Below are 26433 nucleotides of genomic sequence, written 5' to 3'. Positions count from 1 at the left end.
AGCCGAATTTTAAAAGATATTCATCAAAGCCTGACTGTTACGAAGTTATTTTCATCAGCAAATAATTTATCTTAGGGAATCTAAAAGCGAACTATTCATTTGATCAGCCCTTTGTAGGCCAGTGTAATTATTGACCGGCCTTGCTTTAATATCAGCAGCAAATCAGATCACTTCATAATGATAATAATCACTCAGCAGAAATAACCTGCTACACGCCAAAGAGGAAGTCCTAAGAGAGTGTGGCTCTCTTTCGGGAGACTGTCCCCCACTCTCTTAAAGCAGAGCGTGCCAACGAAATTCATTCATACAACCAGTTGTTGTTGTAGTCCCCACTTGTCGCTCCCCAAAAAGTGCACTCTTCGAGAGAGGAACGCGGGAGCGTGAGAACGCGAGAGCGATGGAGAGAAGAGCCCACAAACTCGATTGATCGCTTGCTGCTGCACAGTTATTTTTCCAAAGCTCTCGAGTGCGGTTCGACGCGGAAGCTTTTTCGTGGGGTCTGCCAAACAATAATAGTAATTATGATAAACGTATGTATTTTAAACAATTAATCAAAGCGCGGCGATCGATGAATATTGTTATTGCGACTGCAGAGAAATACACACATCAAAATGTTTGTCTAATTGTACGCCCGCCCAGCCCAACAACAAGTGCAACAAGCCAGTAGCAAGTGAATTATTGTACTTAATTTTAACGTACAAATGCCAGTGAGCCAACGGCAGACGCGTGTGTGTGCATAGAGTCCGGCAGCGGAGTGCCAGTGTGCGTGAGCGGCTTTATCAATTGCTCCACATAAAAGTTTTCATTGAAGTGTTTGACAGCAAAGAATTCCACTCCGAATACCATAGCAGCGTGCAGGAAGAAGAAGCAGAGCAGGCGAGGCAAGAAGAGGCAGCTTAAAACGGTAATTAATACAAACACACTCTTGATTCGGCCATAAACAAATGATTCAGCAAATGTCCGCCGCAGCAACTGTAAATGCTGCGCAGCGAGACATTTGATTGAGCCGCAATTACAACCACACTTACATGTGTACGTCGTACGGGTGACAAAAAGCTGCGGCGACGCATGCTTGCAATTAGTGGGTAACTGTTTCGGTCCACCTCTGCGCTCTCTCCTTACTCCGCTCTCCCACTCTGCGGGGGAGTCGCACGGCCACAGTGAAGCCCCGACGAAGTGATAGCGGTTTCCCTACCCCTTCGTTACGTTGTTGAGAATTTAACAAATTAAACGAAATACCTAGTATTCGGAATAGAATCTGTTGTAAAATAGAGTTATAAACGTGTCTTTACATTAATACGATTTTATATAACTGGAAACACTTTGAAACAAATTATTTTAAACGGTTTAAACATCAACTTGATTTGCAAGGCTTACAGAAGAGTTTTACTAATGTTTTAAGCAAACAACAAAAAAGATGATTAAAAGGTATTTTTGTAGAAAACCCAACTAATTTTATAAATCGATAACAGATATTACAAAAAAAGTTAAGTTATAACGCTGTGGGCCAGCCACCTGTGCTTTGCTGGCTTTTATGGTCATGCCATGGACGTTTTCCAAAGTATTATTTGCCATTTTGTCGCTTTCATTAATTGGCCTGCCTGTGAAACGGCTACCTGTCTCCTCTTGTGTATTTTGTTTTTGTCCGCTGGTTGGCTCTCTGCGGAACGGTAAGTGCAAATTTAGCGCTCTCTCCGCAGATCCGCTTACACTCTATCTGTCTCTCTATGCATAGAGAAAAATGTGCATGATTTGATAATTTGGTGACTTTTGGGGTCAAGCAGTTAAGTTGCCATTTTTAAACAAAGTTGAAAAACATTATAATTTTAAGTATAGATTGGATTTTAAAGTGATCCCTTACCAAAATTTGAAATTGCTTATTTGAATGTGCTACTTTGACCACTTTGTTTTCTGTGTAGTCGTCTCGAGCACTTGTTGCTTGTTCATTGTTTTTACAGTTTTTAAGTGGCGCTCATATCCGGCGTTTGTGGTTGTTGCTGTTTTTTATTTGTACTCTTTTTGCGTTTGCTTTTGGGCCTGATAAGCGCACTCACCTTCACCGCCCCTCGCCCAAAACGCCCCTGAACTGCCCCCACTCGCCGTTATTGTTACAGTTGTCGCAGGTGTGTGTGTGCACTCTACCTGCATTTTATTTGCATTTCGCCTTTTTGATTACAGCATTTTTAGGCGCTTTCAACTTTTCCCTTTCCTGATTCTCTGGCCTTGCCTTTTCGAATTTTACCCTTGTGTTTTTTGTGGTTTATTTGCCCAAACCGTTGTGATTCAGCTTTAAGTTAGGTGGCCTAATGTCCAACTGTTTTTGTCCCATGGCTCATTGAGTTCTTCCAGTTGTAGAATGTTTTCTATTATACCTTTCGAAAAGTTGTCACTTAGTGTGGTTATACACTTGTACGTACTTTAGTTTGTATGTACGTTGGAATCCAAAACATTAGACGGTTGTGTATGTCAGCTCCATATCCTTAGTTTATTCCTATTTTTAATAAGGTTAAATTATTTCCTTTCATGTTCGTTTTAAAACCTGTTTTTGATTGATATCACTAAAGAAGCAATAGCAAAAGTAATAGGTTTACGTGAGAAAATGATCCTATTTAATATTTTCGGTGAGCAATTCTTTCAACCTAAGTGGCTTTATTTTATTACAAATTTCCCACATAAATCACAATACTCTTCGCATTTTGATGTGTGTCAATCTTGCAAGGTTTTCCTTGAGTTGCATTCGACTCATAACCCCTATAGGAGACATAAGGCCAGGCCATCTGTTGATTAATCGCAGAGTGACTGCAATGCATTTGCCGGCTGCAGTTGATGTCTCAAAGTTCAGAATGTGAAAAAACACATTTCGGTTCGCGTTTAATTAAAGTTCAGCACCTCACTCAACCCACTCGACTAAAATCACGACATTTGCGATCATTAACACACAGGCGCAGGCCGCAGAAATATAGGCACACATGCGATCGAGTGTGGGCGCCCAGATCGGCACTCGATCATCTGTGGAAGCTGGGACAGACAAAGTGGATGCTTTGTGGAGAAATATGATTTCATGTGGCGGCTCGAATCAAACAAACGGCGAGCCCGGGCAGAAACAACAGCCACATGCTCGCGTACGTATTGTGGGGCTGCGGTCAGTGATTAACCTTAGGTTCAAGTAGCGATCTTTGGTCTGTCAAAAGATCAAATTATGAAGACTTGAAAAAATCAGGGACCACAGCATAACGCGGCCAATCGGTTCAATTGTGGGCAGTGATCTCCGCAGCGAAAAACGCTGACGGAGTACTGCCAGTACATAAAGCAAACTTCAAGTTACCCCTGCTCGAGGACTGCTGAGATCGCGGCTGCGGCAAGTTCGTGTGACAAAAATGTCGCAGTCAGCAAAAAAACAAAGAGCCGACGCCGATCGGTTTACCCAACTCCCAAACTCATCTCAGGCTCGAACTGAAGCAAGGGGGACCAAGCCGATCTTCGGCAAACAAGCCCAGAGTGAAGAACGCCCTCGATGCCCTCAAAGTGATCGTCACTTGCTTTTTATTATTATTATTATTTTTCCTCCTTATTTTCGGGAGAACGGGTTATGGTGGGATGATGAAGTTGCTGCGCGGCGGAGGTTCGTTTGTCTTCGTCAAATATTTACTTTGGAGTCCGCTAATGACATGAAGCGGCAGAACGGTCGAGGGAGACGGCGAAATTGTGATGTGAGCCGCAGGAAACTGTTGAATTTGTTATTATTAGCATTTATTTTTATGTTTTACGATGCCAGCTTGGGGATTTTCTTTTGGTTTTTCGTTTTTTTCGGCGGAACCTCTATCAAGTGACAAGGGAGTTTGTGAGGTAAGCAGTTATGAGCCTGATTATATGATGATACCTGAACCTCTCCTCACCCTCTGCGTGTTTTTGCGATAAACTTTTCAATGCGCTGGCGAATTCCATTCACAATCGTTGGCCAAACGGAAGTTGAGACTTCCCAAAAGGTCACACAGATTTTTACAGAATTTCTTCGAGTTTTGACCCAAAACATCGTCTTCTTTCGGGTAAGCAAAAACAATATGGATATTTCATCAGGGCTGTGCGTGCTTTTCTCTCCATCTAGTCTACATTTTTAATTTCTGTGACGTCTGTTTGATACCATTTTACTATTCTAAGCTTCGGGCGCATAAATTATAGTTGGATTGACCAATCCGAGCTCCACCTAAAGCGTTTGATATTAAATGTTAATATACGTTTGTCTTAATTTTATTACAAATTTCGGACGGTTTCTTTGCTTCTTTTATGGTTTATAGCAAAAACGTGTTAATGCTTGAATATATTTTATTTTTTTTGGATTTTGTTTTGGTTTTTAATATAAATATTTATATATAGGCTTTTTTATCTGCTAATGGCTTACAGGTTTTGCTTTGTTTGTTTTGGGGTGAGGATTGGATTTGGTTAATCCGAGCGTGTTCGCGTTGGTAGGTCAAGAGTTGAAAGAAGGCTCAAGATAAGTGGGTGAGGTGTGATCTTGTCCGACTGCTTAAATATACAGTTCGATGAGATGGGGTAAATGGGGTTGCTGATCCGATTTAAAAGAGAGCTGTATTTAGTTTTATAAATGACTAAAAAATCAATTTTTTATACACTCTAAGTTGAACAACTATCTAACCAAACAACATTTTTAAGAATTTATGCTGACGTTCTTAGAAGCGTGTATTAATTAAGAAACCTACAATGAAAAGCTTTCGCATAAGGATTTATGTTATCAATGACTGCGGCAATACATATAAGGATATTTCGGAGTCTTCACATCTCCACATTCTGGTCTTGCAGCACGCAAACAACCCGTCAGTCATGACCATAAACACTTTGGTTCTCCGCTTCCGCCTCGTTTATATTTGACCTCCATTCCCTGGGCCTTTGCAGGTGTCACTTTTCGAGTACAGTTGCCACACGACCGACCTGACCCCTCGAGCTGGCCCATAACGATCTTTGTCGGCTCGACCAGCACCTCTCGCCTAAAAGTTTTCGTTCGTTCGTTGATTTTGTAGCTGCCATGTTTTTGCCTCACATCCCCGGCGACAGGCTTCGCCTAAAGTGGTGCAAAAAATGAAGAAAACATGCAAAAAAGGAAATAAGCTGAGCTGAACCCAACACGATGATGCTGCCCACACGCCTCGCCATCGACTTGACTTGGCCTGGCCCGTCTCAGATCCCGGGTCTCAGTCTTAGGTCCCTCTACCCAAAGCCCAAGACCCAAAGCCAAAGACTCTGCAGTCAGTCTGTCGTCTGACAGAGTTGAGTTGTAGTTCGGTTCACAAAAAATAAAAATGGCAAAAGATAAATACATTTTTTATGTTTCACAGTCCGGGTTATCGAAATTTGTCCAGAACATAAACTGCATTGGTATAGCTATAAAATACTTTAGAAGCTAAACAATTCTTAAAGGAATAAAATAAAAATATCTAAGAGAAATTTGTTTTTAACGGTCTGTCCGATTGAGTGTTAAACTTTTATGGTTTTGAAGGAGTCAAGAAAGATTCCCAGCACTTACTTTAATATTACGTATGCGTTAAAATAAATTCAAGGGAGCCACTGAATTTGTTACATTATTAAATTCATTCTATTAAGTACCATATCTTAATGATCTACGTAAGTCAAAAGTCTGGGGGATCTAAATTTAACCTTTTTTTCGTTTCTAATGTTTTTTGTACTTTTCCCCAAATTTGTATGGCGACTTTGCTCCTTTAGTTGTTCGCTGGCAACGCTGCATCCAATGTTTCCATAATCATAAAGGTTCAAAATGCGTAAAGTGGAACCCGTCCAGTCGCATTAAAGCGCCGGCACGCACTGTATGTAGGTCCTAGCAATTGGCAGACCTCGGCTAAGACTCGAGCAGCGTGTGCCGCACATCTAGAGTATATAGTCTACAAGTATCTATATCCACGTATATGCCAGATACCCCCACTCGCACTCACACCCCGGCGCTGACTATATTCAGATCGGTTCAAACTCTCGAGTGAAGTGAACTCGAGGCGCGCAATATGTCGCTGTCATTTTGGGGACATGCTCGCATGTGTGTCGCCGATCGAGTATCTGAGTGTGTGCTTTGGGGCCGCATGTGTGTATCTGTGTGAGGGCAAACGGGCGTTCGTTTTTGAGGTCTGTGGGCATCGGTCGACGTCGGTGTCGATCGGTCGGTCGGGCGCTTGGCATTAGCATTTTCAGTGTTGCTTTATTTTTAGATGCGCGCAAAAAAGCCACAACAAAAACGGCAACAAAATTGCAAGTGTCTGCGTTTGGGAGTGTGTGCGAGTGTGTGTGTCTTCGATATTGCTCAGAGGTGACTGACTGATGGACTGACAGACTGACAAACCGACGATATTTTTGACATTGTGACCAGCAGTGCCCAAAGCCCTCTTGCTCCCATTCTACAGGCGAAAGAGCGAGAACAGGGTCCCAGGAAACTCAAAAATGTTCCAGCTTCTCATAAAAATATTGAGAACTAAAGGTTTTCAGTGCCGCATCCTCTATGTGGAGCAAATATTATCATTTTCATAGCGAAAATAAAAAACTATCGATCTATCATAGTTTACCTTTATTAACTGTAATTCTAATAAAGATTTAGAAGGCAGAAAAATGAAAGTTAATAATCAAAATTATAATTTCCTGAGAATTTCCTGTGCACGCCATTAATCGTCTGATAACAAAAAACATTCATATACATTTAATTACAATGTGTAGTTTGTTTTCAAGTTATCTCAATATGGATCTAAGCAAGAAACATTTTTATATTAAGCCCAAAACCATGTGTCCCATAAAACCGTTTATGCAAAATAGGAAGAGGTGTTTGATATCATTAATGGTAAGACCCTAACATAATTAAAACCTTCGGCAAACCACGTCAATTTTTTCAACTCGATTTCTCAAGTCGTCCCCTTATTAGTGATTCCAATCCAGTCTTCTCGAAAAGCTAATAAAATAAGCAGAAGAGAAAGATTACTGGTCCCTGCGGTGACAGGTTAAGAACGTGTTATTCCCGATATTTGTCTCTGTCCATATGCAGTGCAGCTCTTACCGATTTTTCGGAGTCACATTGCTGGCTTTGGATGTCGAATGTTGGATGTTCCCCGAGATAGTTGCTGTTGTTCCTGGAGACGCGTGTTGGCAAACGAGTCAATTGGTATGAACTGTCGAACTGTCTTTCGTTTTCGGGCTGCAAAAGCGGCAACTGCATCCAGCTCTGTCTCTGTGGCTTTGGCCTCTCTTTCTGCGGCCTGCGACTTAGCAAGCTTTGCAGATCGTCCCACACAAATACGGTCGGTTGAAGACACGGGGCAATACTTCAGCACACCTTGACTTGCCTTGCCCCCATCAGCCAACCTGGCGGCAATCTGTGGCATCTCTCTCCGAGTTGTCAACTGTAGTTCTTTGTGCAAGACACTGCGCCCTCTCACCTTGCCCCAGGTGAATATACCTTCTTCGATCTGCTGCCTTTTCTTCTTCGCTTTTTCACATATTTGATTCATTGAAGTGCTGCGTGGATGTGGTTCGTTAAATGGGCATTTTTATACGTAAGGCTCGCCAATATATGGGCTACACCCAGACGAAATTATTCATCTTGATTCGAGATGATCTACAGTTTCTGCTCGTAAGAATGTGATTTAAGGACCCGATCTTGAATATTGTTAAAATATATTTTAGACTCTGCATATAAGTTTCCCTACTCTGACCGATTTAACTTAAGAACCAGAAGACGGAGTGTGTTTCGGGCACCTGTGTATCATTGATTTATTGCGGTTCTACAAGTGCAATAAAAAGTAGTTGACAAGTAGTTGAGCAAATAGTGCAATCTGAAATGTGTCAAAAACAACAGCGGGCCAACACTTGTCTCCAAAGTAAGTAACATATCAAATCGCGCAAGGTATCGGTAAACTGTGCAATTCTCGTGAAAACTCTACTTGCAGCGAGGCATGTTTGATCTAATTAAAATAACTTTTCATACTGGTTTTAAGAAATCATAAAGAATTTTCCAAGATACACTCAAACTTTGTTGCCTACGTATATCTGCCGGCAAATAGATACATATCTTATTATATTCACCTATTTATCTAACCGAAAGTTTGCTGTCATTTGACTTTTTGCCTGGCCAAAATATAAGATGCTTAAATCGCATATATGTAGGTATATACATGGGCGGCACAATCGTATCTCACAGATACTTGAACGGCCCAGGCTGCCTTTTGTTCTTGTTGGCAGTTCGGAGAATTTTTTCGCGCTCAGGCGAACTTGCAAAAGATCACAGACCTTCTGACCTCTCGCTCTCTCGCCGAGCGCCCTGCAAAAAATATATACGAGCAAAAAAACGACTTGAGTTGGGGCTGCCAGAGATACAGATATCGAAGTACCACAATATATGCATGTCCCCTTTGCCCCCATACCGCCCCTCCCCCCGTCGACCCCTTCGCCGATGTCGTCGCCGACGGTCGCAGAGTTCTAAAAATATTTCGCCGCCAACTCAGGTCGCATCGTCGGTCGTCGCCGAGATCCCGTCATGGCCCGGTCGCCTCTGTTCGCCTTTTTGGTCTCGTTTTGGGTTAAGTGTGCGGATCTCGCATCTGTGGCCTGGCTATATATACGAACGCGTCCATTCCTACATAAATATGCACGTATATATTTCTTAATATACCCTGGCACAAGGTAATACCACTTGGCCCACAAGATGGGGAGGGTCGGAACACCCTATAAGTTAGGACAGTTGGATAGCTTAACTTCCCAAACTCGAAAACGGTGTACATGTGAGGTTCTCTGTTGATGTAACTTAATAAATATCAACTCAACTCACGCTTTTTAATTAAAAATAATAATACGACTAACTTAAAAATACTACCGTATAAGTAGACAAAGAAACTAGAGATATTGAATTTAAGGCTTATCAGAATATTTTTTTAAGTATGTAGATCTGAGGAGTTTGAGGGCACAAGATCATTGGTAGTTTGCAAAACCCTTTCAGAAACCTCAATAACTTTGCATTGACCTTGGATAGCAATCTAGCGATCGGGTTGTGCTACTTCTGTTCAAAAAACTTGCTTTTGAGGGGTGTCCAGTGTTTCGCATCTGGAATCAGCCTCGGCCATATCGGTGCCTTCGTTTGACGTCTGCGACTCTTGAGGTTGTTCAGGTCGTTCAGTTTTGAGGCGATTCGATTTCGGTTTACACTGGAAATTGTCTCTCGATAGCGAAAGTTTCTAAGCGGAGGAACAAAGGAAACGCGATTTTTTCATAAGAATAATGCGATATGGGCAATTAATATGCATATGTTTCCTATTCGACCGTTTGTTGGTTTTGTTGCGAAGTTCAATCGAACAGCAACTGGGCAAATAGGAAAGTGCAATGCAACACCGCCAGACAACGGTAGCAACAACAACATGGGCACAAACCGAACAACTGCAATATGTCTGCTCGACTCTCGCCCTTTCCCGCTTCAGCCCGCCGCCGCCCACTCCCCTGCTACCACCCCCTCTGTTTTTTGTGTTGATTGACGAGTGACGAGGCCAAAGTATCAAATGGCCAGCGACGACACAGATATGCCTCCGTGTACAAATACAGTTACAAAACACGCCTACGCTTTGTTATCCATCAGAAACCCCTCCGCGACCCTTTTTGAGGTCTTCTGAGTTGTAAACTCTCTGATGTTGGTGTGGTTCTTCCTATGACTCTATCGCCGCCGCGTCTCTCTATTTCGCTCGCCCTGCCAGCCCATTCCCACTGCCACTTGAACTCTGACCAGCTGACCTTCAGTGAACCCTTTTCGGTGTGTGTGTGAGTCAGGGGGCGATCGGCCGGAATGGGGAACTAGGAAAAGAGAGCCACGGTGGGGCCACCGAGCGTTGCGTACAGTGGACACTGCACTATACCTATCACTAAATTTAACATCTAGTACTTACTGTACTGATGGAATCATAAATCGGTGCATGCGTCTTATCATTGGTAATTTGTTTGGTGCAAAACTTACGAAATTTGAAAAGTTCCATCGATAACTTACATACTTTAAGCTCAATTTGCTTACATAAATAATTTTAGATTTTGTTATAAATTTGTTATTTCTAATTTGAAATCAAAACTAATTCGAAGCTCACGCACCTGTCGCCTGCGCGCAGCACTCACTGTACTGATAAAGCGCTCTTAGCAGGCGCTCTCTTCGTTCCGTTTGTTTTGCTCCACAGCTGTTTGCTGCTCTTCGATACTTGCTCGCTCTCTTTGACCTGCACGTGTGTGCTTGTCTTCTCGTTGACTCTCCGCTTCTTTCCATACCATTTCGAAGATATTTTAAAGTTGGTTAGATTTTTGCAGTTAAAATTTTTGTTTTTAGATTGCTGATCTTGGTTGGTTGCTTACAACTTTTTGAAAGTAAAGCTACTTTAGTACACATAGTTTAGAAAACTAAATCCCAAATATTTTTGAGATTCCTCTTATTCCTAAGATCCTTGAATCTATATCATAAGCGTTTGTTTGCAGCGAGAGTATTGACTCGTCGGCGTCTTCTCGCTGGCTTTCTTCTCGCTTTGTTTTCTTATTTGTTGGGGCCGCTCTGGGGCTCTCCGAGACTGGGTTCAGTACGGTTTCGTTCGTGCGGCGGGCAACTCGTGCGAATGCGAAAATAAATAACAAAGGCGGCGGCACTATCAGTGATCGACAATTCAGCGACCGGCAGATCGGCGACCGGCGCAAAGCGCGCGTAAATAGAGAAAAATATAAATCAAGGGGATTGATAAAAGGCAGAGAACAGAAAACGAATGACGTGTGAAGTGTGAGTGAGTGAGTGCGGGGGGGCGTTGTGTAAAACGAAGGATTACAAAGTTCGCAAAAAAGGCTTACGCCGGGAGCAAATCACATAACCGTAACAGTAACAGTTTTGACAGGAAGAGAGCAGAAAAAGTCACAAACCAGCGCAGCAAATCCCAGCTAAAAATAGTCCGCAGAGAGATAAAATACACTCTGACATTTTTGTTTGTGGCTATTCGCTTTTTACAACAAACTCACGTGCCCAACGACACTTTGACAACAGAGATACAAATCTGTTTGGGAAGCCGAGCACGTGACCACCAATTAATGAATGAGACAGCACCAGAGAAGAGCGAGAGAGACAGGGCACAGTGCGGGCTAGATAAGTGATAACGTCGCGAGGAAAGAAATCCCGAATCTTATGCAAATCGAGCGAAAAAAGTGAAACGCAAAAAATCAAGTTTAAAAGTCAAAAGTGACTAACAGAATTAAATAAACAATGCTTTAAAAGTTCAAAGCTACAAAACACAAATGTTAAATGGAGAAAAGTAAAAGCAGAGCTATACAATTATACATTTAGCAAACGGAAATAAATTTAAAGCCAAATATACAGTGAAACATCGGTCACACCTCCTAAACCTTAAAAGTAAACACCTAGCGAAATACACCTACATCTACTTCGACTTTTTCCATACAAAGGACAAATTGACAACACAATTAGTCAGTCTGTCACTTCACTTAGTTAGTCGGGCCACAATCAGCGTAGAAACAATCAAAAGGTGAATTCAAATTTTAAATTGTGTCTGAGAAAAAACCTCAGACACACTCACATAAAAAAGGCATAGAGACTGAAACAACCGAACGAGAAACAAATGCATAATAAAATGCAAAAGCTGTTTAAATATTTGATAGCCAACCGACCGACCTTAAACTTTTGCTTTGTTTTCTTGAAACAGAAAAGGTTAAAGTTCCGATACAGTTTAACCAGATCTTAAACAAGTTTAGATGTCATTTTTGATACGTGTTCAAAGCATGTGTGTCGATCCTATTGTCTGCAGACGAATGTCTTTAGTTTAGCTTATCAAAAAAATTATCATTATCTTTTATAAATTGTAATAAATTTGACAGTCCAAACAATTATGGTATCATATCAGTGAAGAATTATAAAAGCTTACAGTGATTTATCATTTAAAGAAATTTTATTGTATGTCAAATCCATAATTTATAACTAAAAGGCCTTAAATGTAGATAATGCAATTGATGATCGTCGGTAGCTTGATAAAAACATTCAAATACTTATTTTAAATATTATATTTATATTTGTAAACCCCTTTTACCTATTTTACCTTAGTGGCACAATTGACAAAGGCAAACCTTTGACAATCGACAAATTAATAGAGGCAGCATTTAATATCATTTTACCACATCACAAAGACAACAGACAAGAATGGCTAAACCTCAAACTCAAAGAGCAACAACCACTTGCCAAAAGCAAATTAATTAAGCAAACACCCAAAGACAAGCAAGCCCACAAAGATACATAGACACAAAAACTACATTTACCCGTAACGATTACTGAGACTTGGACAATACGAACAGAGATAAATTAGCAGCATAAATGGTCAAAACAACTGAAACGGCTAACAAAACCTGGCAACTTAATTGAAGAAGTGGTCGAGCGTAAAGTGTTAAAATAACTTTATAAACCCCATGATTTGTCTTTACCGCATGTCTATCTGTGTTTGCATTTTGCCCACTATATATTTCCTGCCTTCACTTCACTTGCAGCAGCCAGCCGTGCGAAAGAGACGGAGCGGACCGCCAGAGAGAGAGGGCAAATCGAATCGGTTGACGACGGCGAGGTTTGACAATATGTTGAGCCCCCATAATGAAGGAAATTGATACGGAGACAACAGTAGTATGGCCAGCCTGGTGTTATTCCGGTAAGTCATGCCGGCCCACAGCCCCCGCTCCCACTGTTCACTTGCTTCCCAACTCCGAAACGGAGTGCTTCGTAGTGTTATGACAATGGTGTTCCAGGGAGGGGGAAAGTTGTTGAAAGTTCAGCTATCGCTTTGCGCTATTATATCTGGGCCGCTTTCGAGTACCCTGTGATGGGGAGACGAGCTAGGTTGCTGGGGCCTATGCCAAAACCAGCCCCAGAGATTTGACAAAAAATACATTTTTCAAATTATGGTCTACAACTAAATGACAAAACTATTTTAACTTTAAGCCATCTGTTTTGTATGTATGTACATTCAGATTTAAAAAATTTAATCTCTATAGTAGCTCCTAGACTTAAAATGAATCATATTATAGGTTTTCAAAATGGTAAAACCTACTGAAGGAGGTTTTGGAAATTATGACTCACAGGGTATCTCGGGAGCTGGCCAATCCCCCCGATTTCCCTGCAGCATTTATATGTGTACTTCTATTTTATTTACTCTATTTGTTATTGTGCGCTTTATTTTTTCGGGCTTATATTTCTTACCGGACTGCGCCGAAAGGCCGATGGCCATTGAGGTGGCTCCGCTTGTTTGGGCTGTCAACGCCCGGCCGGTGGAGTCGTAGCCCACTGTTTCTGCTGCTGCAGTTTATGATCAAACGTTTTCCGTTTCGACCCTCCTTGTCTTTTTGGACTTTTATTACGAGTTTTTCTTTGGTGCTGCCGTAAATTTGTCTCACCCAGAGACCTTTGGCTTTGCTTTGGCGTTTTGGCTTGTATCACTCTGTTTTTGACATTACTTATGGGAGTGTGACATTGTTCTGGTACTCCGTGATAGATTAATTAGATTGACTAGTGTTGGTCCGTTGGTGTTTCGCTCAGATCTTTCGATATTCCACTTGCGCGCGGTAGCCTAGCATCTGAGCCATGATGTCATGGCTCCGTAACTTGTATCACCTTTGACTTTTGCTTTTGCTTTGGTCACTCGAAGCCAGCATGCAAAAACGAGAATTTCTGTTCGACATGCACATTGTGAAACACAAAAAGTTATACTGCCAAAACAACAATGTATGTGTACACAGAATCAGTAAAAAGTAAAAGGCAGAACCGAAGTCGCGAAAAAATGATCGAACAGTCACCAAACCAGGGAGAGAATTGGGTGTTTGACGTCAGAGACGTTTTCTGGAGATGTGCCCAACATTACTCAGCGGAATATCTTCAAATTAACTAATGAAGAGTTTCTAGGTGCCTTTGCCTATTGGTCTCACCGCCGATATTATCATAATCATGATAATCATTAAGAAATATATTGGGTCACGCCTGTATAATTTTTGATACTAATTAGCATTATTCCCATTCCATTAAACTGGAATAAACTCAATTATTCGGGAATACCAAAATTATCGATCTTTTATTTTTTCCAAAGTGAACAGAATCGAAAAGGAGTTGAAGCGACAAATAAAATGAATCTACTAAGCATACACTTGTAGTTATCCTTATTTATACATTGGGGAACTGTACCTCAAGCGCATCCGCATTTCCTTTCGAGTTGTCAACCTTTTGACCATGCAAAAAATGTGGCCAAAACCACTCCCAAATCAGCGAGTTCATCGAATATTTTTGAGCGGCAAATTAAGCATTCAGCATGCAAATTTTCATTAAATAAAATTAAATTCCCCCCAGTATGAAAAGGCAGCCGCACTTCCAATGCGCCTCTCGATTTGACTTGACTTTGACCGGCTCCTCCAGCTCCTCCAAATAAGGCAAGCGGCGAGGGACGGATGCGGAGACAAATGAACGCCCAAATGGCCGACAAGTGGCGATAAAAAAAGGAAACGTATCGGGCTGCAGCAGCTTTAAAATAAAAATAATCAGAAATAAAAATAAACAAGCAACTGATGCCGAACAGCGGCGGAGACGACGTCGCCGATGATGATAATGATGAAAAAGATCGCTCGGCGGGCAAAATTAAAATGCAAAACGAGTCAGCACCGAAGTCCCACCGTCGGGAAGTCGCCGGGAAAAGGGCAATCGCCCGTCCAATTCAGAAGCGACCCGTTCGCATCTCCATCGCGGCCAGGCCAATACCAAAGGCGGCCAAAGGTACAGTGGTAGCTCAAAAAAGAAAAGAGATCTCTGCATGACACAGAAAACGAATTTACTAAAACGATCTCGCAGAACTAAAAAGTAAAGTTTTCAGAACGAAAAATGACCAAGTCAAAAGAAAATCCGTTGCAATTAGTCAACATATTTTATGCTATAAAGGAACTATTAAAATGTTTAGAAGAAATGTAATATAAAGTCTTTAAAATATAAAATTCATTCACAACATTTAAATCCTCCTTGGCCTAAAATTGTGAGGAAAGTGATCTACTGGAATTTCTGCAAGCACACCTTAATATATCTTTAAAGACAGCGTTTCGGGGCTTCACTGTACCCACATAATATCAATATGAGTTGCCGGCAAAGGTTATAATGCATCTCCATCTCTGCCGCGATTCGCTGCCGTCGTTCTTGTTTGCCTTTTGCGCTTTTCACTCGTTGCCACTCCGCTCGCCTTGCGTTCCGCAGTGGCTTTTTGTTTTTGCCTGACTTGACTCCGAAACCTTTGACGCGAACTTATGCCCTGCGAGTGGCCATGGAATGTTGACTTGCTGTCTGTCGGAGGCCGGGAATGGCGAATGCGAATGAGTCGCAGTCAGGCAGAAATCAGAGGGACCAGAAGATGAAGTCAGGGTAATAAGAAGCTACCGCTTGCAGTAATCCGAAGGGAGAATACACTTCACTCAGGCAAACTTGGGGATTTTATTCTGTCGTTTGGGACTGTATAAGTACTTTGCTTCCTTTGTAGCCAGGAAGGTTTTGGGATTTATTAAACCACATTTTGTGGCCTAGAATGTGACACTTAATATTTTGACAGGTACGTTGAGAAAATCGTTCCTAACAAATTATCAATTTTTAATAAAACTTAGTACACCTTTTTTTAAGATATCGTCTTTTTCGAAAGAGCATCAGTTTTTTGAATTAAACAATGCTTTCAGGTCCTATGTATGCTTTATATGCCGATGGCGTGCAGTAAGTCGCCAATGACTTTTAAAGGCGACTGCGCAGCAGTTTCACCCCTGCCCTCTGAGCTCCTGCCCGACCACCTCATCCGCCTCCTCCGCCGGCGAAGTCATCCTCGCATTTTTTATGTGTGCTCAACTTTGCACTCGGAGCACAGTCAAAACGACTTGGGACACGCACACTTGTTGCTCTTTGGCATTGGAATTGCCTTACGTGGCATGCAAGCCGAAGCACGTTGCACGTTGCGAGTTGCTGCTGCACTTATTTATTGTTTGTTGTTGCCGTGGTTATGATTTGCGATTTTTTCCCGCATATCGATGGCCACTTGGACTTGGTCCGCTCCCCTTTGTCATAACCCCACCGCGAGAGCCCGGCCTCGAATCCGGAATCCCTCATGCCCTCTTAGCACGGTAGCCGCCGCAGGGCGCAATTATGCCACTTGTCGGAATTTCACTCAGACTGCGGAAGAAGAAGAGCAGATAGGGCCGCCGTTGCGCCGCCGCAGTAGCTCCCCCTTTCGCCACTCAAGCAGAGGACTCGGTATCGAGTATGTGGTACAGTGAGCACAGGCTAACATCACTTTCTAGCCTTATACGAGGATGAATAGCTCTAGGGTTCTAAATTTATACAATGTTTTTAATATTTGATGGATATTCCATATTGGTTCTTACATGCCTTATTGGTTCATATGAACGTTTATTGAATGGATAAAGGATCCCTTACTTTCCTAATGATAGGTATGTTTTTAAAGGAAATAGAGTGGGGTGGTAAAAGGAAACATGGAAAAGAAAGGCGCCTGTCTTATATCAAGATTGCCATTGCACACATTCTACAACTTATTTGCTTTGAATGATTATAAACCACTTAATGTGAGCTAAGCGAGCCATAAAAATATCAAAATAAATTCATTGACAGGGTGAATGTCACAAGGAGATAAGAAGTCAGGAAACTGGACTCCCCTAGGGCTCTCTTATGTGTTGCTATACTGTACCAGGTACTGGGTATGTGCGGATTTAAATTCATTTGCTTTGTTTCTGTTTCGGTCGCAGCTTGCGAGCCTAGAATCGCAAATGAGCGAAACGTGTAAATTATACGCGTCGCGGTCACAGCCCAAAGCAAATAAAAAAATCGGAAAAATGCGACCCAACGTAAGGTAAGGACCGCAGGTACATACTTACTTACAAACAGCGACACTCATGTTCGATTATTGGCTGCCACTCAAGTGGGAGTCGAGTTCAGTCAAAGTCGAGTCGACTGCTCGCAGCTTAGTCGTTGTCACCCAAAGCGTTCAAGGGGTTTGGGGACACTCCCGAACAGCCAATCTAATACTATTATCAAACACTAGCGATGGCAAGATCGATACTTATCGATTTCGCAGTGTGAAAAGCTGGTATTTCGATAACAATTGTTTTTTAAGTATAATGACATTTCCTAAAGTTTTTAACCAATTCCTGTGCTGTTGGTAAAATACCAATTTAAAAATTTTGAAGAATTTACAATATATTGAAGATCTGCTTTGCGAACGTGGGAGGTCTAGAATGATTTGGCAATTCTTGTTAAACACAAGAGAAATTAATATTCAACTCAAATAAGCTAGCTCTAAAGCGGGTCCGCCCCATCATCGTTTTCCCTCTAATACCTTTAATTCGACAACAAGTTTTTGCCTTTCGACCATTCGAGCGCTTGATCCCACCGCACCTTTTGGGGTAGAAAGCCAAAAGTTCAACCATTTCCAGTGACCTTTTTTAATTCCAACTGCTTAGCTTAGCGGTCTCTAATTGCATAGTAATTGATATTAATTAAGCGATATCAAAAGGTCTTCTCTTCTTTTTGGGCTCTCCGCTTTGCGATGGTTTTTTGAATAGTTCGTGAATACCTGCCTACACATTCTGGTCAAGCAGAATGGCAAATAATTAAATAATAACAAATAAAAAACGAACAAGTTAATGGCATTTCAGGTTGTTTGTTGCTGTTTCTGTTAAGTGTGTGTGCAGCTTTTTACATTAACAATTGAACTTGAACTGAGCTGCCGTATGGGCAAAAACAAAACGAAGTAGGAAAAAACGAACTCTAAAAAACGTTAGGCGCCCATAAATTTCAAATGTATCTGTCTCTCTTTATTGGCGTTCGTGTAAGTGTGTGTGTTCCAGTGTCTGTGTTAGCCATGACTGTAACAAATTTAACGAACGTCATTGAAATGCCATGAAAAAGTCCATGTAATTGTCAAGTCCAAGAGCGCGCGAAAAAATTAAAGCCAAAAAACACACAACTGCCGCTCAATAAAATCAGCAAAAACAACAATACTACCATGCAAAGTTTGCGCCTTGTCCATTAAAAAAGTTGTGAGTCCAAGCCTCAAGCTTATGTTTTTTGGTTTTCTTTATAATACTCACATACCACAAGGTTGATTCTCTCTTCACATAAAACCATATAGAGTACACACATAGAGATACCGAAGCGTAGCTCCCAAATAACAACAACAAAGGACTGACAACGCTTTTAGAATTCAATTAAAAAATCATTGAACGACGCTCGCGCCCTGCTCGAAAATAAGAAGAAGAGGAATCACCAGTTGAAACCATAGTGCCCAGGAGAGGATCGGGGGACACAGGGGGTTAGGGGTAGGTCAGACCAAGCGGCGACGATCATTGGCGCAGATATTGACAAAATGTCGCAACGTGAGCAAATTATTGATGAGTTAGCAGAAACAAAAGAACAATCGGCCGGTGCGTGAGAGCGGGGGGAGGGCGACACACCATATAGTATAGGATCGGTTTGGATCGGGGATCGGCAAGTGTCGTGTGTATCCCAAAATGCCTTTGCTTATTAACATTTTTAAGCAATTTGTGAGGGGGGATGTGCACGGGAGATCGAGTGTGCGGCCGCCAGCGACCTCAAAAAGGCCTGGGTTCCAATCGGTAAGTTCGGAGCAGGTGGGGATACCCAATAAGTATATCTTAGGGGTACTGAAGGGGTATAGAGACCCAGATGGATCCGATATTATCGTTGGAAATCCCAATTAAATGTTGGTATCCAAAGCTAAATCGAACCTTTTAACTCGTATCTCAATCGGTAATCGAAAGATTTTATTCTGAAGAGAGGTCTCCCTCCGCTGTGAAACCGCAGTAAAGATCTTGTCAAACTCTTTACGGCTTTTTAAGAATTTTTCCGTTCCGTTTGTCCAGGTTTTTGCTGTTCGTTCTGGTTCTGTTTGCCTCCTTCACGATGCGCGTGACCCCAAGACAAGCGAGCGAGACTCGGGCAAACACACTGGCCATGTTTTCTGAGGCGGCCTCGACTTGGCTTTATGACACCCAACACAGAGACGCACACACACCCCAAGATCTCGACGATGGCTCTTTGCGAGTCAGTTTGAGTCTGTTTGATTATTCAATTTGAAAGTTATTCATTATGCGATCACGTACTCGAAGCAACCGAATTGTGAGCACAGCCCGTCTGCGGAGGTCAACGCTCGGAGTCAGAGTTGTCAATCAGTCAGTCGCCAGTCAGCCTGGCCAAAAATCTTTTAACCAAATTGAATTTCTGACACATTATTTATCTGCCGGGTTTTTTTGGGCTTTTGGAACGTTTTTTATGTGGCCTCTAATGAAGTTTTCACCCGGTCCCTCGTTTTTTACGACCCCAAACGTCTGTAACCTCAAATTAGTTGCCGGCAGAGTTGCCGCAGTGCCATCGTTAAACGCTGCAGTCGGACAGACTGTTTCCTGCCTTGTCCTTGCCACCGCAAATGACAAAAAATTAACAGACTCGGGATCTGCGATCACATTGGCTTTGGTTGGAGCCTGCCTTGGCATCTAATCTCCATCATCGGACTCCAAAGGGAGGCCACCAGTTCGGATGCAGGCCCAGTCGAGGATAGAAGATGGCAGGCTGTAAAATTGCCATTAAATAGTTGCCGTTCCTGTTGATTTTTATGTTCTCGGGTCTTGCACTGAGCGAATGAGAAAGTTAGAGACGATCAGCAAGAAAATCTCTTCTAAATAACCAAGAATCCTCTCCACAAACACCACAAACAGTAGGATTGTTCTCCCAAATGCTTTTGGTTCAATCATCCATTTTGTTGCAGTGCAGTTGGCTCACCTTTTCGACTTCCTCTGGCGCTTTCTGAGCTATTTACACTTTTGCCTTCTGCCTTCCTTAGTTGAAGTTGAAGTTGAGGCATTCGTTTTTATGTTTACTTAGCCTCCTTGCAGTCCTGGGCTCCTCCCCCTGCCCACTCTCAGCATCTGCTGATGATGTCTCAATTAGTTGGTCTCTTGTGGATTTTTGTGGCTTGCCCCTAGAGCTGAAGAAACTATTAAAGACACTCGCGCGTGTGTGTGAGTGCCACAACTTTGCCGTTTCACGGGGATCGTTATCTTCTGGCCGGATATTGCGAGCATAGTGATTTATCTAGCAGATAATAATGATATCTTGTGTATCTCGTGCATCATTGTCGGCGATCTCCGCCTGGCTGTCTAAGTTCATATTCCGCTTATCTCGCCTGGCTGCCTGTAAGTGATCTTCGGGCCTGTTATCTAGCAAACTCTAGGTAAAGTTTTTAGTTTACAGTAGATGGTAAATTTGCTTGGATACGCGATTTGTGGAGTCTTTGTCAAAGGTCATCTGTCTTTGGTTAAAAAATATGTGTTTGGCCTCATTTGCCACTCTTATGTACGAGTATAACTAATGACAACTGTTAAGATGGCACCGTTTAGTTGGAATCAAGATAAAGAGAGCGTTTTAGATCAATCATATATGTATACAATTATCTACTATACTACATGTATTTCAAAGAGTATATTAGATAAAATAAGAATTAAGTTCGATACTTACACTTGCTGTTCTTATAAAGCCCCAACTTTCATTCAAAGAACCTCTTTGGTCGCCCCTTTGTGGACCTCCGCTAATAGTTAACACACGCCAAAGACTGCCAACCGCAGTGGGATCTCCCGGGTTCACTCCAAATTCTAGGCCCAAATTGAACCCCAGGGGGAGAATTATGCAAAATCCCGTAACTGTACAATATGCATATGAGGAGAGACGGCTTAAACGTTTACTATCCGCAGCGCTGGCGGCGATTTTGGGCCTGCAGCATAATAGTTCAATCACTTGTCGCCTCAAAAGCGCATTCATCTCAGTCAGCCCTGCCGGCCTCTCCGCGCCTTTCTCCATTTGTCACAAACACCAATTTCGTGTGACAAATTTGTATGGCTCGCCAGTTTGCTTTGGCAAACGATCTCTTTGTGGCTTCTTTGGCGTTTCGTTTTGGGCCTCCGCGATGCCAAATATGGGGACTCCTTCTACGAGGAGGAGGCCTGCGATGGGAGTACTTTATGCCCAGATATGTGAGCTGACTGTGCGAGTATTCAAATGGGCAGGCGAAGATATAGACAAAGACGAGGAGGAGTCGGAGTCGGAGGCGGAGGTGGCGGGATTGCTGCCGTTGTCTTCTGGCAGTTTGTCGCGCATTTAAAATGCAAATTATCATCATTATGATGGGCCATCATCATGCCCATCATCATCATCGTTGCGATCATCGCCGGACAGCCTCCTGCCATCTGCAGTCTGTTCGCGAAATTGTTGTTGGCAAATTATTACCTTGGCCAAAGCCATAAACATTTTGGCATGTCTTCACGTGCCACGATCATCATCATTACCATCCTCATCATCGTCGTTATTGTGTTGATCAGGCAGCAGGCCAGATCGGCTGGCCAGGGAGGGGAGCCGCGGGACTTGGACCTCAAAGTCAGTCATAAATTTGTCACAAAAATATATATACTTACATAAACTCTGCCCAGCCTTGGGCCCCTGCCTGTGCCCGGTTTTGTGTGTGATTTGTCAATCCGTCATTGAAGCGCCGTTGCTTAGCCTGGCAATTTATGGAGGAGTCGTTCTCTTCGCCTCACTTCCTTAACTGCATCGGGAAGATAAGCCGATGGAATTTCTGCACTGCACGATCAGTGACCCAATCATCGGGGAACCAATGGAAATCACTCTAATTGTTTGTTTTCTTAATACTATTGAATCACTAATCACATTAAATTATAAGTTATTAACCGACGATAACTGTTATCATATCTTTAGGGAGCTCTTGGCTCTAAAAAATATATATATCCCTGCCGATGATATAAATGTTTTTATGAATAAACATTAAAAATATCACGATAAAGCTTTTTCTAGGGGATAATGGTAAATATATCTTGCTGTTTGCTCTAAAAATATAATTTTTATATATCTAATAGTGTAAAATAGTTGTCATCTTCGGCTCGAAAAGATTTTATTACCCACTATTTTGTAAATTGTTTTCCCTTTCCCCATTGCTGACTTTCAGCTATCCTCCAGTTGTCATCACCTTCATTATGCTCGATCTTTTGTCTGACTGAACGTATTCACCCACCGTCTTTATCCGCCCCTCCGCCCGCGCCTTTGTTGTTGCTGTCACGCGCTGCTATTATGCAAATATTGAGCTGTTAAATTGTATGGTGCACGCGTTACTTTTTCTTTAGGTCTTTATTCTCGGCGCGGTAAGGAATGAAATACGATAAAAATAATCGACAAAAATTAAAGACACCATATAAATCGCTGATTGTTTACGTTGTTGGGTATCATTATGGCCATTTATGTTGCATAAATTACGGCGTTTCCATCTTTTGTCACTTGCAGAAATTGCCAATCAATTGATCGTTGTTTTTGATGTCAACGTTTTCTACTTAGGGTCATATAAGGAGAAGAATAAGAATGGTGTCAGAATGCAGTAATTATATTTTTAAAAAAGAAGGGTCCTCTGATAGTAAAATGGACAAATTTCAGGAAACGGTTTTTCCAAACTTTTTATTTCAAGCGAAAACCCCAATATAATCAGCAGTACTTTAGTGTTTTTCAGCTGGTTTTTTTTTATCAATTTTTGAAGAAGTGAATATTTTTATCGAAACGAAAACCCCAATACTGTCGTTTTTTAAGAATTATTTTTCAAACTTGGTATTTCAACCGAAAACCCCAATATCATCAGCAGCACTATAGTGTTTTTTAGCTGCCTTTTAATCCATTTTTTAGAAGGAGAGTATTTTTTATCGAAAAGAAACACACAATACTGTGGTATTTACTGCCTTTGCAAAATATAAAAACAATTGGGTAGTGCAGACTGTATCAACCTAGTAAACGGTTTTCAAAGTGTTCTGAAATATATTCCTAATCACCAGCTGATTACTGGTGTGTCGCCGTATCCCTGACTCATCGTCCCCGCCCGAGCTGTCGATCCTCTATAAGTTCTTATCTGACTCACGGCTTCAGCTCCCTCGGCAAGTGTGTTGACCTATTTTGTGGTTAACCCTAAATGCAAGCCACTCCGCCCCTCCCCCCAGCCGCCACCTCGAGCGGCATTGCAGCACGTAGAGGAAAACAAATGCACTGCCTGCCTCCGCCCCCGCCCGTGCCCCTTCCACATCCACCTACGCACGCATTATATACATGCACCTACCTATATACACGCATGCATGTGTATATGTGAACTCTGGTGAACTGCTGAAAGCAGAAATGAAATGGCGACAAAGGCAAAATGGCAATATCAATCAATTCGAGGAGCGGGAGTGAGGGAGATGCACGAAATCTAAAAAGAGTGCTCTCCGCTGGGCGAAGGGAGGGGAGAGGCAGAGAGCGAGCGAGCGAGAGAGAGAGGGAGAGTCAGCGGTCGTGGACATCGCGGTTTGTTGTTGTCGCCGTCTATATTTACACTTGTGGCCTCTTATCAAATGGCAGCGGCGCAGTTGACTTTTTTGACGTTTGTGTATACACTCTCCACGGCCGGTGTTGTTGTTGCTGTTGCTGCGGCTGATCTGTGTACTATATGTTGCTGTTGCTGTCGCATTTTGTACGCGTCGCCGCTGCTTGTGCCGCTTTGACTTTCTGCTCTGCGGTCGTTCCGCGTTGTTGTATTTTATTTTGAATATACACCAATCTCAAGTCGGGGGCAAAACGGGAACAGTCCACACGAAAAGGAAAAACCCCACATGAAAGGCAAAATAACCCAGCACTCGAGGGATCTGACACACCCAAAAGGGAGTCAGAACAAAAGATGTTTCAAATGTTATAATAAAAATGTTGACTTTAAATGGTAGTAGTCGACCCTTTTTCATCATGATAAATCTTTCCGTCGCACTTCGAATTTAAATACCTATAGCTAGAATGTACTAAGCTTTTGCTTTCTTCGCCTCGAAAAACGCTTTCCAAAAAGTTGGTATTTTCGAAATTTGAAAATTTAAGTTCTCCCGCCTTCCTATTTGCCTGAACTGCATTGTCGTGGTTGGGTTTCGGTCCCACTCTAACCAGACGGAGTCGCCTTGTGCGATAAGTTCGCGTGCAAAGGTTTTGAACCGCCTGAACTCGTTGGTACACACCATTTTACTGGTAAAACGGCAGCCAATGTGCATGTTTCTATATGCATATACTTATATGTGCGAGCAGTATGTGGACAGAATAGCCCATATACTTGGCAAGCAGGAAATTATACTGTAGACTGCCTTCTGGGCGATCGTGTTTAAGATTTATAATTGCATATTAAGCATACGCCAAGTACGCCGCCGGGGTGTGGAGTGATATAGCAGGCGCTTTAATCATTCGGACAGATTGATTGGGTTGAAAATCGATTGCAGATGTTCTGCGCCAGGTGGTTGGATGAGGAGTATTACTTATAGTTCAGAAAATCCTCTTCGCAGAGTAGCATTACGTATACGCAGCGTTATCTGTGCGACTCTCAGCAGAGACCCACTCCAGTAAGGATTGATATAAAATAGTTTCCAGTGAAATAAAACCAAATTAGTGTCGAGTTTGAAGAGCACACAACTATTCTCAACTACTCTGATGGCTCGAATTCAATCGGCATTTTATGTGCGCTCTAACCTTGCGCCATCAATCTTTGGCCTTAACTGGCTTTCAACGGCCTTACGAATGGCCACCACAAACACATTAAACAAGATGCGGATGCTGCTGCAACACTCAAAACTTGTTAACAGGACAGAGCACAAGGAAACACGCCCCGAAAAGTGAGTGCACTTCCCCCCAAAAAACATCAGACCCGTAGTCGAACCAATATCAAGTCCAAGTCCCAGTCCCAGTCGTCTCCCCATTCGCTTTAGCCATAAATTTGAGGCGAACTGAGCTTGAACTCGTATGAAATTTATGTGCAACATGCACCGATTTTGCCAGCTATACATTACAACTGCTACACATGTTATATGGAGATAGAGAAACATATAGACGGATGCTGACGGAGAGCCAGATGCTGGGAGTCCGAGCGCGGCTTCTTAGCGGATTCTTTATCGCCGCATATCAATCAAGTCCGCTGAAATTCGTTGCACACTCGAGGATTCTACGAGCCGTGAGTCCGTCTACTATATAAAGTTCAGGAGTTTGTGGCTTCTATCGACACAAAATCCATAAAAGATCAGAAATAGGCTTAGGCAGTTTGTCCCTCCTTGTCGGAAATGGAAGGACTTTAAGCTGTACCGGAGTACCTTTTGGGTAATGGGGACTTAATTGGGGCTTTACTGACTTATAAGGATAGTTGCTGGCTTGATTATTTATAAATGTATTGCCGGAATCGAACTTGTTGCTTTTGAAACATGGACTTCCTTCCTTACGAACTCCTTATACAAGCTCATCATAAAGCCTCGTTCTTTACCGAATCTTTTACCCCGGGGTATTGGCCAGAGTGGGCATACAGTTTTAGTGGCTCAGCCGGGCGACTGGCTCGTTTAATTGCTGACAAATTTATAGAGCGATGCACATTAATTCGCTGCGCCTAAAATCACAGAAGTGCATTAGCCGGAGACGAGTCGAGGAGAAGTCGCTGGTCGTGGCTGGTCCAACGCCATCATCACCCGTCGCGAGCGACTCAACCTCAATCCCAAATGTGCAGCCAATGTGCAAATGTTTCTCCTTTTTTCTTTATTTTTATACCACTGGTGCTGCGGTTGCTGTTTGGGGAACTTGCAGGCAGCTTTCATCTAAAACCAACAGCGGCAGCCACTGCCACATCCACAGCTTCAGCCTCAGCCTCAGCGTCAGCCGCCACGATGCTGCCGGCAGACACGATCTGCTAGCCCCGGCGCGGCCCGTTCATTTAATTATCGAATTTAATTAATCTGCACTTGATTTCCTCGCCTTAGCCCCAGACTTGGACGGGAATCAAGCCGATCTGCCGCTCTTCTCTGTCGCACCTCCAGCGAGCCGACTTGGCAGGTGCCTTTGAGGCATGCGCACATCTGGTTCGGCTCCCCTCCAAATTCACGGCACTCCACTTCGGGTCTCGCTCTAACTATCATATCGGCATCAATTGGCAAATTGTTTTATTTTTCCTTTTTTATTTCTTTGCATTTTCTTGGTAATATATTTAATTAACTTAAATTCAGAAGGTATGATTTTATAGCTGTTAAAAGTTAAAGGCAAGGATTGTAGTCTTTGTATTCGAGAATCCATAAGGGATTGGTTGCACTTAAAGTTTCGTCGTCGTTATTATAATGTCTTAGACTATTTTAGGAAATTTTGAGTACCCTCTTTCTTGACAAGATCTAAAATGACGCTTATGTATTAGTCGTAAACGGAGACCCTACCACGTTTGTAATTTACTCAAATCGGTTTCTGCCACTGTAGTT

At 42.5% G+C, this 26433-nt stretch overlaps 1 protein-coding gene across 8 annotated transcripts in view; it reads left to right on the top strand.

Annotated features, from left to right (window-relative positions):
- Positions 1-460: 460 nt before the first annotated feature.
- The window catches only part of LOC108033703 (mucin-21), a 56777-nt gene continuing 30804 nt past the window's right edge, over positions 461-26433 (top strand). The window contains exons 1-3 of one of the 8 annotated variants that reach the window (XM_044094465.2): positions 472-530; positions 594-904; positions 12559-12713. In XM_044094465.2, coding sequence (XP_043950400.1) covers positions 12659-12713 — 55 coding nt within the window. In that variant the 5' untranslated portion in view covers positions 472-530; positions 594-904; positions 12559-12658. Of the gene's footprint in view, positions 905-10601; positions 11550-12558; positions 12714-26433 lie in introns of those variants that run through there. The other 7 variants (XM_017108209.3, XM_017108210.3, XM_044094466.2 and 4 more) reach the window with 7 other exon arrangements.

This window comes from Drosophila biarmipes, chromosome 2L (assembly GCF_025231255.1).
Source record: "Drosophila biarmipes strain raj3 chromosome 2L, RU_DBia_V1.1, whole genome shotgun sequence".
Taxonomy (NCBI): domain Eukaryota; kingdom Metazoa; phylum Arthropoda; class Insecta; order Diptera; family Drosophilidae; genus Drosophila; species Drosophila biarmipes.
The sequence above is the reverse complement of the archived record's forward strand: the minus strand, read 5'-3'. Positions and strand labels throughout refer to the sequence as shown.